General features: G+C 43.3%; 1 protein-coding gene across 1 annotated transcript; it reads left to right on the top strand.

Annotated features, from left to right (window-relative positions):
• Positions 1–633: 633 nt before the first annotated feature.
• On the top strand, positions 634–4,782 carry LOC147444996 (pentatricopeptide repeat-containing protein At5g27110-like). Its single transcript, XM_086527487.1, has one exon. It carries the CDS (start codon positions 947–949, stop codon positions 4,127–4,129), a length of 3,183 nt encoding a protein of 1,060 aa, XP_086383613.1. The 5' UTR covers positions 634–946; the 3' UTR covers positions 4,130–4,782.
• The last annotated feature ends 11,464 nt before the right edge of the window (positions 4,783–16,246 follow it).

The raw sequence follows: 16,246 nt of genomic DNA, 5'->3' as shown, positions 1-16,246 counted from the left end.
TTAGCATATTCACTTTGTGACGCTTCATTGCAAGAAAAAATGTTTAACTATTCATATTGATTTTATGTAGCTTGACACAAACATTGTCCTCGGGCTTGGGCAATTGGATGACATCCATGTACGATTATCAGGTTGGTAGTGCAGTTTAATTTTTATAGTCTATTGATGCTTTTTGTATATTTTGAGTTTGTCAACGCTCCTTTAAGTTTAGTTAGCTACATGTTTTCTTGAATAGTGCATGCTCAATCTCGATCATCATATCTATATATCAATTAGATACACACTTTTTTCCTCATAGATGCTTGATGTCAATTTGGATATGTCCTATAGCAGCGCCCACCAAGCAATACTAGTTATTCTTTTCACAAAGCTAACGAAGATCTTTCCCTTTCTCAGTTACAAGTTTGGACATTGTATGGGTTCCTTACACACCAAATCCTCCCCGCCTATCCACCTTTACGTATGGGCACGCTTTACACACCAAAATCTATGGCTGTTTTAACAACGTTGACATCTCTGAAAAGTAGTGCACGCTATTGGTTCAGCGTGCGTGAGACCTGCAGGGCGAGCCTCGTGACTAAGTAGAAAAAATAATCTAAGGTGCCTGCATTCCAAATCTACGACCCACAATCTTCACACCGTTGTCACTTAGTCACAAGGATCCTTTGCCGGGTTCTCCACAGGATTGTCCGCTGCCTGTGTACGTTGCTTACCCAATGAGCTTCTGCCGCCTGTCATCCACGCACGCTTGCGCTCCTGCAGCCCAAAGTTGGGCAGCTGGAGTTGACATAGTCACTACTGTACAGAGCTGCTTCTGCTGAGCGGGTGAAAGGCTCACATTCTTAACGAGAGAGAGAGAGAGAGAGAGAGAGAGAGAGAGAGAGAGAGATGACCTTTACATAGGGCAGGCGTAGGCAGGCCAAAAATCAAGTAACCCAAGTGTGACATGCATGGTTTTTCTCAGGAAGCGACGCGCACGTCGACTAACTCCCTCATCCTTGGCTATATAAAGTCTGGCCAACCCCACCAGGCGCTCTCTCTTTATCAGCGGTTGCAGCAGGATCAGCCTCTGTATGTTACTGATTATACTTTTGTAGCCCTCTTGAAGGCCTGCTCGAAACTCAAAGACATCGTTAATGGCGTCAGCATACATGCAGAGGTCGCCCGGATGGGACTTTCAGATAGCAACGTCTTCATTGGAAGTGTATTGCTGGACATGTATGCCAAATGTGGCTCTCTTGCACAAGCTCGACAAGTCTTTGACAAACTTCTCCTTAGAAATGTCGTCTCTTGGACGTCTCTTATTGCAGGGTATGTTGAACACGGTGAGGGCCAAGAAGCCCTTCACCTCTTTGACAAAATGCTCTATGAGAAAGTAGCTCCTAATCATGTCACTTTTGTCTGCATATTGAAAGCATGTGCAAGCTTGAGGGATATAGACAAAGGTGCAAACATTCATGCTGAGATTGAAAGACAAGGCTTGTTGGAAAAGCACTCGGCTGTTGGAAATACCTTGGTGGACATGTATGCCAAATGCGGACTGATTGCTGTAGCGCAGGAAGTGTTTGACACCCTTCCATGTCTAGATGCAGTCACTTGGACTGCTCTCATTACAGGCTATGTAGAGCATGGGCTAGGTGAAGAAGCACTTTTCAGCTTTGAGGAGATGCAGCTTGAAGGTTTCTCACCAGATGTTGTTACGTTTATTGGCTGTTTGAAAGCATGTGTTTATGTCATAGCTACTGGTAAGGGCCAGGAGATTCATGCTGAAATTGAAAGACAAGGACTTTCAGAAAAGAATGTGTTTGTTGGCAGTGCTTTGATTGATATGTATGCCAAGTTAGGTTTAGTTGTTACTGCACGAGAAGTTTTTGATAGGCTTCCGGGAGGCAATGTAATAGCATGGAATGCTTTAATGTCAGGGTATGTTGAACATCACTATGATGAAGAGGCAATTGCCTGCTTCTTACAAATGAAAAACGAAGGCATCCTTGCAGATCAGGCTACTTTCATTTGCAGCCTGAAAGCGTGTAGCGAGTTAGGAGATACAGATTTGGGCGGAGACATCCATGCTGAAATTGAAAGACGAGGGTTATTGGAAAAATACCATGCAGTTGGTAGCATGCTGGTAGACTTTTATGCTAGATGCCAATTACTTGCCATAGCAAAGCAAGTGTTTGACAGGCTTCAAGTTCGAGATTTAGTAGCTTGGAATGCACTTATTGCAGGATTTGTACAAGTTGAGCATGATTTTGAAGCCCTCAAGTGTCTTGAACAGATGCAACTCGAAGGTGTCTTTCCAGATGTTGTCACAATTTCATATGGATTGAAAGCAAGTGGCAATCTCAGGGATATGGACAGTGTATATGAATTACACATAGCCATTGTGAAAATGGGATTGCTAGAACAGGACGCTGTGCTTGGTAGTGCGTTGGTAGATATGTATGTCAAAACTGGCCAGTTATTCACGGCACAGAGGCTCTTTGACAAGCTTTCAACTCGAGATGTAGTCTCATGGAATGCCCTAGTCACGGGTTATGCTGAGCTTGGGCATGGTGAGAAGGGTCTTGAGCTTTTGAAAAGAATGCAATCTGAGGGTGTCTACCCAGATGCAGTCACATACGTAGGCAGCTTGAAATCTTGCACTTGCATTGCAGCTATTGATGTAGGTATCAAACTACATGCCGAAATTGAAAGAGGCGGACTTCTAGAAGCAAATGTTCTGGTTGGTAATGCCTTGGTTGATATGTATACCAAGTGTGGCTTGCTTGGCTTTGCTGCAGAAGTATTTGATAGGCTTCCAAGTCGTGATGTAGTCTCATGGACTGCATTAACCTCGGGTTATGTGGAGCATGGGTTAGGTGCCGAAGCACTCAATTGTATTGAATTGATGCAATTGGAGGGCATCTGCCCAAGTGTTGCTACGCTTGTTTGTGGCTTAAAAGCTTGTGCGGTTTTAGGGGATGCAAACAAGGGCCAAGAGTTACATGCAGTGATTGAAAAGCAGGGGCTTCTAGAAAGAGATACTGGTGTCGGCAACTCATTAATTGATATGTATGCGGAATGTGGGTTGCTTGCTACAGCACAGAAATTGTTTGTCAAACTTCCTGCTCGTGATGTTGTCTCTTGGACTACTTTGATTGCCAAGTGTGCTGAGAGTGGTTTTTATAAGGAAGCCTTGGAGTGTTTTGAACAGATGCAACATGATGGTGTCACTCCTGATGTCGTTACCTTTGTTTGTAGTCTGAAAGCTTGTGATGGACTAAGGATCAGAAACAAGTTAAAAGAACTACATGCAGAGATTCTTCAACAACAGTTTTTAAAAAAGAATCCTTCTATCAGCAGTGCTTTGGTTGACATGTATGCTAAGTGTGGTTTTCTTAAAAAAGCAAGAGAAGTGTTTGATAAGCTTCCTATGCAAGATACCATCTCATGGAATGTTCTGATTGCAGGATATACTGAGCAGGGTAAAGGTGAGAAAGCACTTGGGTGTTTAGACGAGATGCAACGCAAGGGTATCCCTGCTGATGTGGTCACATTTGTTTTCTGCTTGCAAGCGTGTGGGATCATAGGAGCTATTGACAAGGGTTTAGAATTACATGCGGAGATTGAAAGACAAGGTTTAATTAGAGGAGACCTTGTTGGCAACTCTCTGGTGGACATGTATGCAAAATGTGGATCACTTGCGAGAGCTCAGCAGGTAGTGGACAAGCTTCCATCGCGAGATGTCGTTTCATGGACTGCACTTATGCATGGTTATGCTCATGCAGGAGAAAGTGGAAATGTCTTTTTTGCATTTGAGAGAATGCTGAAAGATCATATAAGTCCGGATTCGATCACCTTCGTTGTTGTCCTCAGTGCATGCAGTCGTGCTGGCCTTTTCAATGAGAGCTGGACATATTTCGTATCTATGAGCAAGGACTACGGAATCATCCCAATTCATGAACACCACAGTTGTGTTGTGGACCTCTTGAGTCGGTTAGGCCATTTGGAAGATGCCTCAGAAACTATTAGGAAACTCCCTTTTTGTCCTGGTCCTGTTGTGTGGCAGAGTGTCCTTGGTGCTTGTCGGAGTTTGGGAAGTGTAAAGTTTGCAAAGGAGGTCTTCAAACATGCAACACTTGAGTAGTATGAGTTGGTGTTCCTATCAACAGGCAGCTCTACCACAATACTTTGCTTAAAATCCTTGTGGCATGTTTGCTTCTTTTGAGATTATCTGCAAATGTACAAAGCTTCGAGAGTGAATTGCTTGTTGGAGGTGGAGACGTGAACTTTCATCTTCAGTCATTGAGCTTGTACAAAGCTTCGAGAGTAAATTGCTTGTTGGTGGTGGAGACACGAACTACTCGTCTCCTTTCCACCAGAAAAATGTGGTATATTTCCAACATTCATTAATAGAGTGACTTTGGAAGTATAGTTAGTGCAATACACATTCTCATAAATTGTATACAGAAGCAAAATGCATGGATGGTAGGCAAGAAGCTCGGCTGGGCCAAAGTCTGAAGCAAATGTAGAGGCACAAACGAGGGAAACAAGGTTTCTCTGACGCGGAAGCTCTAGTGCCATGTTTTGCTTGAAATCCTTAGGTGTACTTTCGTTGTGACACATCAACGAGCGGCAACTGTACAAAGCTCTGAGTAACTAATATCCCATCTCCTATGTGCCAGCTGCATGCACCAAGAGGGGGACTGTCTTTACCAAGATATGCTTACATTGCTTAGCCCTTTAGCAACCATGTAACATATGTCTCCATATAAGAAGAAAGATCAATTTTTTTCATTACGTCCTGAGGAATTCTGTACAGATATTAAGTGAATCTCTTGCAGATGTCAAGCTTAATGGCCCGTAAATGTTAACATGGACGATTTTGTACTGATGTAAACCTTTTCAAATTTTGCAGCATTGCATAGAATTAAAATAAAATTCTACAGATGCCCCCTCGCTTAGTGGCCCATAAATGTTAACATGGACGATTTTGTGCTGATGTTGACCTTTTTTGTCAAATTTTGCAGCATTGCATAGAATTGAAATAAAATTCTACAGATGCCCCCTCCCTCTCCCTTGCGGAGGCCTCCATCCAACCACCTCTATTGTTGGAAGAGAAAAGCAAGCCTTCAGGCCGAGGTTGCTACAGGTAGGATATCGGCAATTACCAAGTGGAGGGGAGGTTTAATATTTGGTGCTGGCCCGCATCTTAGCTGGGGTGGGCAAGTTTATCGACATGCAATCCTTGGCTGAGGATACTAGCAGATAAAATTTGAGGGCAATATATGGTGGTGGTCACAAAATGATGAGGTGACTGCATCTGTGACCGGACAGAGGATCCATACGGATCTGGGATTCGCGCTGGGAGTTGCGGACAGAGCTGATGTGGCAGCTTTTCAGGCTAAGCTATGAAAGGAGTTGACTGTTAAGCTTTTGGGGGTGTCAATTTTTGGAGGCGCCTAGCTTTTGTAACTGCCACTTTGGCCTAGTGCTTATACATAAGTGCCCTCGGGGTCACTTACGTCACATCAATGCATGGTTGCACATGTGCAGAGTGACTACCCGACAGTTGTACTTTGTGGATTATTTAATATGAAACACGGCTAGTGCATCTGGAAGTGGAACTCTTGCCACTTCATGTCTTGACTACAATTGATTTCAAGTTAAATTGTGCTCAAAGTTTTTCATCTGTTAGTGTGTATGCTGTTGATTCACTGCCTAGCGAGCGGCTTGCCAATTGCAATTATGACAAAGCTTGAGTCAATTCTTCTTCTAGAGAGGATTTGATATGATTTTTTGAATCACATTATGTATTCTAACAGAAAATCTGACAAGATACATCGAATCGATGAGGAGACAACTCAAAGAGATACAATATCCGAAGTCAACCGGGAGTCGAATGATATAAGGCAGGCTGATGAGATTGAGTTGGAGGCTTAAGCCTGTGATAGAGGATCCAGATTTGAAGCGACGAATGGAAGTTAATTCTTGTGCCAAACTTCTTAAGCATACAAAAGATCCACAGTATGTGAATCACAAACAAAATCAATTGTTGCCTGAAGTTTACAAGAGATGGCAGAGGGTTGCTAACCCTAGTTGTGAGTGTGCGCGGAGCGTGTACGTACGAAATGCAAGTGTGGTGTAGTGCAGTAGAGAATGTGTTTGGTGGAGCTCTTGGTGAGAAGATTGCTCACCGCTCCTTATGTAATTAACTTGGACTGTCACGTGACACGTCCAACCCTATGGGTCCGTGGACAAGCTACAGCATGATCATCAACATTCACTTCCGCTACACCTTACATTGGTATCAGAGCTTTGGTAGTGTTCTGTATCACTCAAGGAAAGAACCACATAATATTTTTTTTGCTTGTTGCGGTCGCACTAATCCAAGATCTTTTGGGCGTGTCAATTCCTAATTGTGTTTTTGAAGAGTGACAGGAAACCAAGAAAGAAGGGCTTGTCCAGCCTCCCCTTGTGCCTCTTTTCACTCATTGAGAGCAGACCGTGCACTTAGCGGCCAACAAATCGACTTGAGGTGGGAAAAAGCAACCTTGGGTGAAGAGAAGATCCTTCTCTAACATAGATTGCAAGCGAAAGAAGAACCTCAAGAACCACAAGAACCCATGTTCCTCGAGAACTTAAGAACCAAGATCACAATGTATGGTCATCACCCGAAGCGGAATGGATACGTCGCATGGAGGTGGTGAGCATGGGAGTGGCGAAGAAGAGTTTTTCCCACCAGGAGGTTTTCCCGACTGTCATAATAATCAATATCTAATTCTCCTAAATGATTTTCTCATATTAAACTGATCATTTAATGTGGGGAAGTGCCAGGGGAGAAAAAGCTAGAATATTGGTTAAGCTAGCAGACCGGCCACAGTAGGGATCCAAAGGAGGGAAAATAGGGATCCAAAGGGGGGGCCATCTGCAAAAGAGCCATGTGCAACAATGGGCTAAAAATACCCTAAGGTTAAGCCCATTAAGACTTCCAAAATGCTAAGGTTCCAAAATTCAAAGGTTGTGTCCAAAGGTCAACCCTAGGGAAAATTGGATGCTTTGTGTGTGCCCTAAAAGTCTTTGCACATCCCTACATGGGAGGGGGCGAGCCCCAAAGGTAGGGGATGAGAGAGAAAGCCACACACACACACACACAGGCTCCCTTTACACAAAGGGAATGAGGGACACATGTCAGCTCCCTAGCCCAGATGCCCACAAGGTGTGCCCAATTCCTATTGGAAGACCCTTGAAGTGGACCAATGAGAATTAAGCTAAAGTAAATGTAGTTTAATTAATTGAAAAACATTTAATAAAAGAAACCAATGAGAATTAAGTCTCCTAGAAGACTATTGGGTAGTCTCCCAAAGGGTCCAATGAGCATTCAGAAGCCCCATGGCTTGCCTGATTTCTATTGGCCAAGAGGCAAAGGGGTCCAATGAGAGTTTGGTTTAATTATTTAATTACCTAAAGCTCTCACAAAAGGGGAAAGGGGGACACATGTCAGAAGGCTATCACTTATGCTGCTTAATACCCATTGGCTTGACTTGGGGAGGTCCAATGAGGCAAAAGCCAGACTAAATTAGCAACAAGGGCTCGCCCAAGAGAGAGAGGGGGCCGATTTTTGCTTGGCATTGACACACACACACACACACTCACATTTGACCATAAGTGAAGGAAGAATACTCTATCTCCTCCCAAGCTTTAATGGAGAGCTCATCACCTACTCCAAGCTTGTGAGATAGAAGCCTACATCAACACTCTCTTGGCATGTGGATGCAAATCCAACCAAGAGCCAAGCTTCAATGAATGCTCATCTCCTCTACCAAGCTAATTACTAAGCTAAGCTATGCTAATATGAGTGATTATGTGAGGAGATGTACATCTTTCTCGTAAGATACTCCTTCTTCCTCTCAATCTACTCTCATACCCTGCTAGCTCTGACCATCTTCGAAGGTGTGTGAGGTCTTGGGTCTGAGAACGGGGATAATTCAAGTTGTGTTTGATTAAGTGTTTTGCTTGGTGCATGAAGCTTCCATCTTCATTGCACTAGCTAGTCTTGAAGGAACACAAAAAATTATATTGTACAATGTCTCTCTTGATGGGAGAAACCATAATACAAAACCTTTTGGAGGGGGGACCGGCTCCATGCAAATCCGGTCCTCAACTGTTGTCAATAGCTTAATTTCTCTCTCTTTTGAAAGTATTGTCGATGCTATCTAACTAGGTGTTATGCTTTTTGTTGCTCTCTCCACCCAAGCACTCTTGTAATTCTCATTAGGAATCTATTCTAATGAAATGCCCACTATGTTCATGCTAATTTCCGCTACACATAAGTTATTAGGCCATTAAATGTTACACCGACCCTCCCCCTTTCCCATCTACGCCACGGATTGTACCAAATCCTATGGAGACGATGGTCAAGTCGATGATGGAGATGATGGCACAATAACAAGAAACGACTCGCATTGCGATGGCACAACTAGAAAGAAAAGCAGAACGACAGGAAGCCTTGGAACGTGAACGCCAACTTAGACAAGACACCTTTGAGCATGAGCATGATCAAGTGCGCTTGGCGGCTGAAGAACAACAGGCAGAGCGTACGGCACAGAGTGAACAACGCATGCAAGAGTTTGTACGACATGTCTTCGTCTCGAAGTCCGAGCCAGCTAAAGATGTTGGTAGTTCATCAAGTGACGCAAGCCGAGATTTGGACTCCAACAACCCAGCCCCATAGAGAAGATCAAGTTCGGTAAGTACGATGGTAAGATGGATGCCACAGTTATTCATTCTTGGTTACATCAATTAAATGCTTATTTTTCAACAACTAAGAAGACAGGAAATAGCAAGGTTTTGTACCGATGCCATCAATTGGTACCACGCATGGCAAGAGGCACTATTAGCCGCGCACCTACAGGAAGCCGACGAATTCATGCCCCTTTTCTTCAATTGGGCCGATTTCCAAGACAAGCTCAAGGCGCAGTTTATGCCACCTCAGTACCTCGCACGATTGAAGGACGATTGGCGCGCTCTCAAGCAAAATGGTATGCCGGTTATGTCTTTCTCTAATCGTGCTTTGCAGCTAGGCACCCAATTACGCAAGTCGGATGAGCGCAAAGAGGCATTCCTTTATGGATTGGGCGAGTATATCAAGTATGATGTCGAGGTGCTCGATCCAATGGATCTCAACAAGGCGGTAGCGATTGCTCTCGCACAGGAGATGAAGCACAACAAGGGAAAGCCTAAGGAAAACAATTCGACAAGTACCTCTTAGACCTCTCAGAACCCTCAGAACGGTAAGAACGAAAACTCTTCTAATTAATCTTCCAATAGTCTCTCAGAAAAGAACTCTCAAAATGAACCTAAGGGTAAGGCTAACACAATTGCTAAACCTAAGCTCACTCCATATGAAAAGGTAGCACAAGGAATTTTAGGAGGATACATTACGTCGGAAGATCAAAGCACTTATTCTAAGGAAGGTCGTTGTTTTCATTGTCACATTAAGGGTTACATAAAAAGAACATGTCTTAAGCTTGACTCTAATGAATCTAAAGAACGCATAGAACCCACTTCCTCTGTCAATGCAATAAATGACAACACGAGTGTGCCCCAAGTTGCTCATGACCCTCCCATTGATGAGTCTCTCATTAAATGTTATGGTCGTATGACAGGGCAGAGTTTTGTCATATTGTTTGACCCAAGCAGTATACATGATGTGATTAGTCCCTCTCTTGTTGAGAGAGCACGCCTAGAGGTTAGTCAAAAATCTCCTCTCGAGGTCTCTGGCTTCGCTCCCGGTATAGACTCTCTCATCATGAAAGAGTGCCTTGATGTGTTGTTTAAAGTTCAACAAGCTGCTTTCCGAAGAAAATTTTTAGTCTCTCCTCTTTCAGGATGTGATATTATTTTAGGCATTCAATGGTTTCGTGAGCATAACCCTCTCATTGATTGGGCGGAAAATACGTTCACTTTCAATGCTAAAAGTGACTCTCCCATTATCATTCATGGAGAGCAAGTTGTTCATTTTCCATCTTTTATTTCTAATACGCAGGCGAAGATTGAAAGGATTCAAGAGAAGGAGACTCTCTCATTCTTGTCTTTGCCAAAGCATGACACACATGATTTGCATGATGATCACGATATGATTTCTCACGAGCATGATGCTTTGTATGATCAAGACGTGATTGTTCACAAGGATGATGGTTTAGTTGATGCTTTTTCTAGCGAAGCTAATCTCGTCGCAGATTCGATTGATCACGAAGAATCGATCTTGGCTTTCGAGTCGAGGTCCCCAGTACCCCCACAGGAAGAATCGACCAAACACGAAGAACCGCTCTTGGCTCTCGAGCCTAGGTCCAAAGAACCCTTACAGGAAGTACTATGTGCTCGAATGATTCGTCAGCACGCATTGTTCAAGTGTTTCATTCGTGATCGTTTCCTGTATTTTAGTCAATGTCTATATGTGATCCCTTTTCCTAGGCATGGCATATTGTACGTTGAGCACGTTTCACTCATGAATGAGCACGGATGTATGCGGATTATTCATGAAAAGCTGAAAAGTATGCATTTAAGGAAGTCACATTACATTTCTTTCCTTGGCACGACACAGTTGTAGAAAGAGCACAAGAAAGTATGAGCACCAAGCATCGGCATTTCCATTGTCTTTTGCCATAGTTGATTGATTTAGATCAGAAAGTCATGATTCGACCTCATCATTTGCGTGTGGTTGATGAACGGTTTGGCACTCCGTCTCTATGTTCATCTACATTGCATGCAGTCTTTAGAAAAGACGAGTTTTTCTAGTCACTGTACATGGAATAGGTATGTTCATGTTTTTGTGTTGAAAGTGGTTTCAGGAATTTTCAGCCTTGGAGATTCTTGAAGAAGGTGGACCTACGTCCATAGACAAAGTTGAAGCATTGAAGGAGCTACAGAAGCCTTTGTGTCGCTTTCGGCGTGGCCCAAAGAAGCAAGCGTTGCGGACCTTTATGAAGTTCAAGTATCGCACGCACGACCCACACATCAGAGTGGGCCGGCGAAGAGTTCTTTCCAAGATTTCGGATGTTATCGACGATCTCCCTTGACACCATAGGGTTCGGTACCAGTACCTCGCTTTGAAAAGGAGGGGATGTCACGTGACACATCCAACCCTATGTTTCCATGGATAAGCTATAACATGATCATCAACATTCACTTCCGCTGCACCTTACATGGACACCCTAAGTCAAGATTCTACCGCGACACAATAGAGATTCACTTCAAAATAGTTCACACTTCACAATTTAGTGGACACGGCCCGGCGTAGTTCCGTGCCTAGAGGTATTGGCCCCAAAGACTGGCGCCCCTTTCGGTATTTCTTTTTGTATTAATCTGTGTTTAAAGTACAAGAGAGTGGATAGGTGCTCACTCTTAGACTCTGTGTCCAGATGCCCTGGGAAGTGAGGCCGTGCCCACTTATTTATTGATACAAGGGATGCCCCAAAAGCAGTAGTTTAAAAGCTTCCCCAATTAAAGCAATTATCTCAAAAGTTGCTAATTCAGCCAGCTGATTTTCCATACGCACTACCACGTTAGCAGCTCCACAATTTGTGCCGCAAAATCCGAGATTTCTGTACGGATGCCATGTCAACAATAGTCAGCGTAAAAAGCGAGGGTTTTTCGTACTGTCTACCACGTGTCATGTTCGGCCAGTTTGTGTGTGTCCGGGTCTACTGCCACGTCATCCAATTTGTGACATACCCCCCTCTTGAAAGCATTGTAATCGTCCTCGATTATGCTTGCAAAATAGACAGAGGCCATAAGCTGTCTTAGCAGACACTGACTGTTAGTACCGACGCACTAGGAACAACACATCTAGCACATGTACCAAACGACAGTCACATCATAGGACATCACTTGACATCACAGGACATCACGTGACAAATCACATTCAAATTCATTCCAAATCTCAGACCATGATTAATCGGCAACGTATTTAGCAATTGCATCTAGATCCAGTTGGGACCTCACAGATGCCCAATTAACTTATCCATATTGCAATCATGTCTATAGAGATTTATGAGACCGAAATGCTACAGTTATTTCATCTATCCGTTCCTACACTCAAACAAGTCTAAGTACAAATCAATCAATATCATATTCATTTTCAGAAATTCCAATTCATAAAGTCATACAGCAGAATACTGTCAGCTCAGTAGTATCCCTGAAACCCAACGGGACATCAATGACTCTATATAAAAAATCGGAGCAATCTGTTGACAAAGGAGCGGAGTGACTCTCCTCTTGTGCAAACCCGCTGCACTAGATTCGCCCATGTTGAAATGGGGGTTCTATCGGAGTAGACTATTCTAAACCGAATGCTTCAAGGTAAAGGTTCACAATTTGAGGAGTCTCTGCTAGGTCCTCCTCCTCCATCCACTTCGCATCCAATACAGGATAGTTCTTTCATTGCACCAAGAACCGCCTAATCACTTCACCTCTATCTTTATGTGCAAATATCTATTCTGGAATGAGTATCTCTTCGCTTTCCTCCACTTTGGGTCGCTCATCTGGATCCCCATCATCGGGCACATCGCCTTTAAAAGGCTTCAAGACACTCACATGAAAAGCATTGTGAATTCTCCAAGTATCGGGCAACTTCAGTCTAAAGAAGATTATTTTATCTGGAAAGGTCCATAGTATTTCATGCTAAGCTTTGGAAAAAGCCGCTCCTTTCCCTTTTCCTTTCTCAGGCGTGCCTTCTCAAAACATAAGAGCACCCAATCATCTTCCTTTAATTTCGAATCGTGACGGTGTCAATCTGCTGCCTTCTTGTGTCTTTCCTGAGATTTTGCTAAAGCCTCTCGGACCTTGACAAAAGCAGTGTCCAAGTCCCTCGTGTACTGGTCGGCTTCAAAAATATCATCTCTCGTGCTTAAGAAGGGTGGAACCTTCGTAGCACCTTCAATAATCTCAAATGGTGCCTTCCCCGTCCAAGAGTGGATCATGTTATTGTAGACAAATTCCACCAAAGGCAAAAAAATTTCCCATTGAGTCTTCTGATCCAAAATGTAAGACTTCAATAAATCCAGTACGACTGAATTTGCAATCTCAGATTGCCCATTTGTCTGTGGGTAGAAAGATGACAAGAACTGCAACCGTGTGCCAATGTTCTCCCGAATAGCCTTCCAAAACAAACTCGTGAATCGGGGATCTCTGTCATCACAGACGATTGTCTCAGGCATGCCATGTAATCTGAATATCTGGGCAATGAACAGTCTCGCTAAATGATCCGGCTTGACTGTTTTCTTCACTGGCCTGTCTTCAGTCTGTTCTTGCTGTGCGTTTTTGGGGCACTTTGCGGAGATGTGTCCAAATTTCCCGCAACCAAAACACTTCCCCTCTTTGAGATAGATAGCCCTTTCTCTAAGAGTCTGTCGAGGACGTGTATCTTTCTTTTCTTTGTCCTGGGAACTCTTTCTCTTTCTACTTTCATTGTGAGAAGTCTCTTGGGTTCTTTGAGTCAAGATCTCATTAGTGGGGTAAGTCAAATTTTCGGAATGTATCGCAAAACCCCGTTTCGCATGACCCATCAATTCTTGAATAGAATTCGAATTTTGTTCCAAGCAGTAGTCTTAAATTTCTGTAGGAAGTCCGCACAAAAAACGCTCAATCCTTAAAAGAGACCTTCTTAAATGAAGAGGTTGGTAGAAAAGAGTTTCAAAATCTCTCGCAATAAGCGTCCAAAGAATCTCCCTTGGTCATCCGAAGATAATTCCAAGCGGTTTGTATATCTCATTCGTACTCTCGAGTCAGGCAAGAAGAAAATAAAGAGCCTTCTGAATTTCAACCATTTAACTGGAGCTTCCTTCCTCAGAAGAGGAGTGACCACCATGTTCGAGCATTTCCCTTGAAGAAAGAGGTAGCCGTCCGAATCTTGGAGTGCTCTGAGTAATGCCCTCCAGAGAAAGCTATGTCAAACTGCTAAATGAAGGCCAAAGCCCTCGGAGCATCTCTAAACCCAGAAAAGGATTCAAACTTAGTCGAGTGTCCACCTTCTTTAACTTCTTTTATTCTCTTCGAGGAAGTCATATTGGTTGGCTCTGTAAAAATGCTTCTTCTCAAGAGTGCTTGTCTTATGTCTTTCTGCAAGTACAAGTTCCACTTTTCTGTACTCGTCCGTCTTTTCGGCTTTTCTCCCTACCTGAGAGGAGAAGCAATGGCCATACGCCATCTCGAGTAAATCTTATCAATCGGGTAATGCTTCAGATGTTTCGCCAATCTCGGGTCCCTGGAGTACTTAATCAATCTGTTCTCACATATGGAAATCTGCAATTGACATTATACTCCGTTCTGGCAAACTTGTCCATCGAATTTTTTTTTTGCCCAAATTTTCATTCTTTTCTTTAGCTCCCACGCCATATTTTCAATTTTTCTTTGTCTTCCCACTGAGAGGTGTCATCTTCGTCAGAATCTTTACGAGAACCCATGTGTAATCTGAGATTCTTTATGGCTTTATGCCCTGTAAGACAGAGTGATAAAGATGAGAGCGGCTTGATGCGCGATGTATGAAGGGTGGGAGTGGCTAATAAGTCTGGAGTCGGGACATGAAGATTCTTTCCCAAAGGCTGTGTGCACTGCAAAAAGGATCGGATCCTCCATAGAAGCAGAATCTTTCTGTGCTCTGATACCACTGTAACAAACTTGGACAACCCAAGTCAAGATTCTACCGCGATATAGCAGAGATTCACTTCAAAACAGTTCACACTTCACAATTTAGTCGATACGGCCCGATGTAGTTCCGTGCCTAGAGGTATTGGCCCCAAAGACTGGCGTCCCTTTCGGTATTTCTTTCTGTATTAATCTGTGTTCAAAGTACAAGAGAGTGGGTAGGTGCTCACTCTCAGACTCTGCGTCCGGATGGCCTTAGAAGTGAGGCCCTGCCCACTTATTTATTGATACAAGGAATGAGCAGAGCCCCAAAAGCAGTAGTTTAAAAGATTCTCCAATTAAAGCAATGATCCCAAAAGCTGCTAATTCAGCCAGCTGACTTTCCGTACGTACTGCCACGTCAGCAACTCTACAATACGCGTCACAAAATCCGAGATTTCTATACGGATGCCACTTTAGCAGTAGTCAGCTTAAAAAGCGGGGGTTTCCGTACTATCTGCCACGTGTCATGTCAGGCCAGTCTGTGTGTGTCCAGTTCTGCTGCCACATCATCCCATTTGTGACACCTTATTCTTCTATATTATCCGAAGAATAAGATATGGTTAGTAAATGGCTGGTCACTTGGCCTGAATCCTAACAATCTCCCACTTGAAGGCTAACGTGGCCCAAGTGGCTAAAGTGTAAGGATTAGTATATATAACTATACAAGCGTGAAGAATGACCATGGCTTCACCGTACGCCCATCATCTCTATGCAATGTGCAAATTGCTCTGAAGATAGGCCCTTTGTCAGAGCATCTGCTGGGTTCTCATCTGTATGGACTTTAGCTAACTCAATGCGTTTGTCTTGGATCCGTACATAACCTTGGGATTGAATGTAATTATCAAACTTGATGTACCACTGCCTTGAGCATTGCTTTAGTTCATACAAAGCTTTCTTGACTTTACACATCAGTTTTGTCCTACATGGCTTCTCAGGCTTTATCTCAAAAGCTTGGCTGCTTTCTTGACTTTACACATCAGTTTTGTCCTACTTGGCTTCTCAAAAGCTTTTGGCTGCTTCATGTCTAGACATCTTCTTCGAGATCCGGTGAAGAAACGCCATTTTCAAATCCATTTGGATCAATGCCATGTCCTCTATGGCTACTAAACCAAGTATCCTCTATGGCTACTAAACCAAGTACAAGATGCAATGTAGTCATCTTGATCGCTGGAGAAAAGATCTCATCAAAATCCCCCCCTTTCTTATGCTTGAATCCTTTAGCAACCAATCTAAGCTTATACTTAGACTTAGGATCTTCTGCTGTGTACTTCTTCTTATATCCATTTGCAAGCCAATGCTTGTTTACCCTATGGTAACTCTGTCACTTCCCAAGTCTCATTAGCTAAAATCAAGTTATACTCAGATTGCATAGCCTGCTCCCACTTTATGCTGTCTTCCATCTGAATAATTTCTTTATAACAAGTGGACTCACCATAATCAATGACTAAGAAATAGTACAATGCTCTCTCAAAACGCTCAAGTGCACAAGATACACGAGTAGATCTTCTAAGTGCTTGACTACTGGATTCCGCTCTCTCTGGAGAAACATTTGTTTGTGTACTAGTGGAAGGTGCAT

This window comes from Adiantum capillus-veneris, chromosome 13 (genome assembly GCF_014529385.1).
Source record: "Adiantum capillus-veneris isolate H3 chromosome 13, ASM1452938v2, whole genome shotgun sequence".
Taxonomy (NCBI): Eukaryota; Viridiplantae; Streptophyta; class Polypodiopsida; order Polypodiales; family Pteridaceae; genus Adiantum; species Adiantum capillus-veneris.
This window is presented reverse-complemented; position numbering and strand designations above follow the sequence as displayed.

Excerpts from the sequence above, each read along its gene's own strand:
- LOC147444996 (XM_086527487.1), top strand. The coding sequence starts at position 947 with ATGCATGGTTTTTCTCAGGAAGCGACGCGCACGTCGACTAACTCCCTC.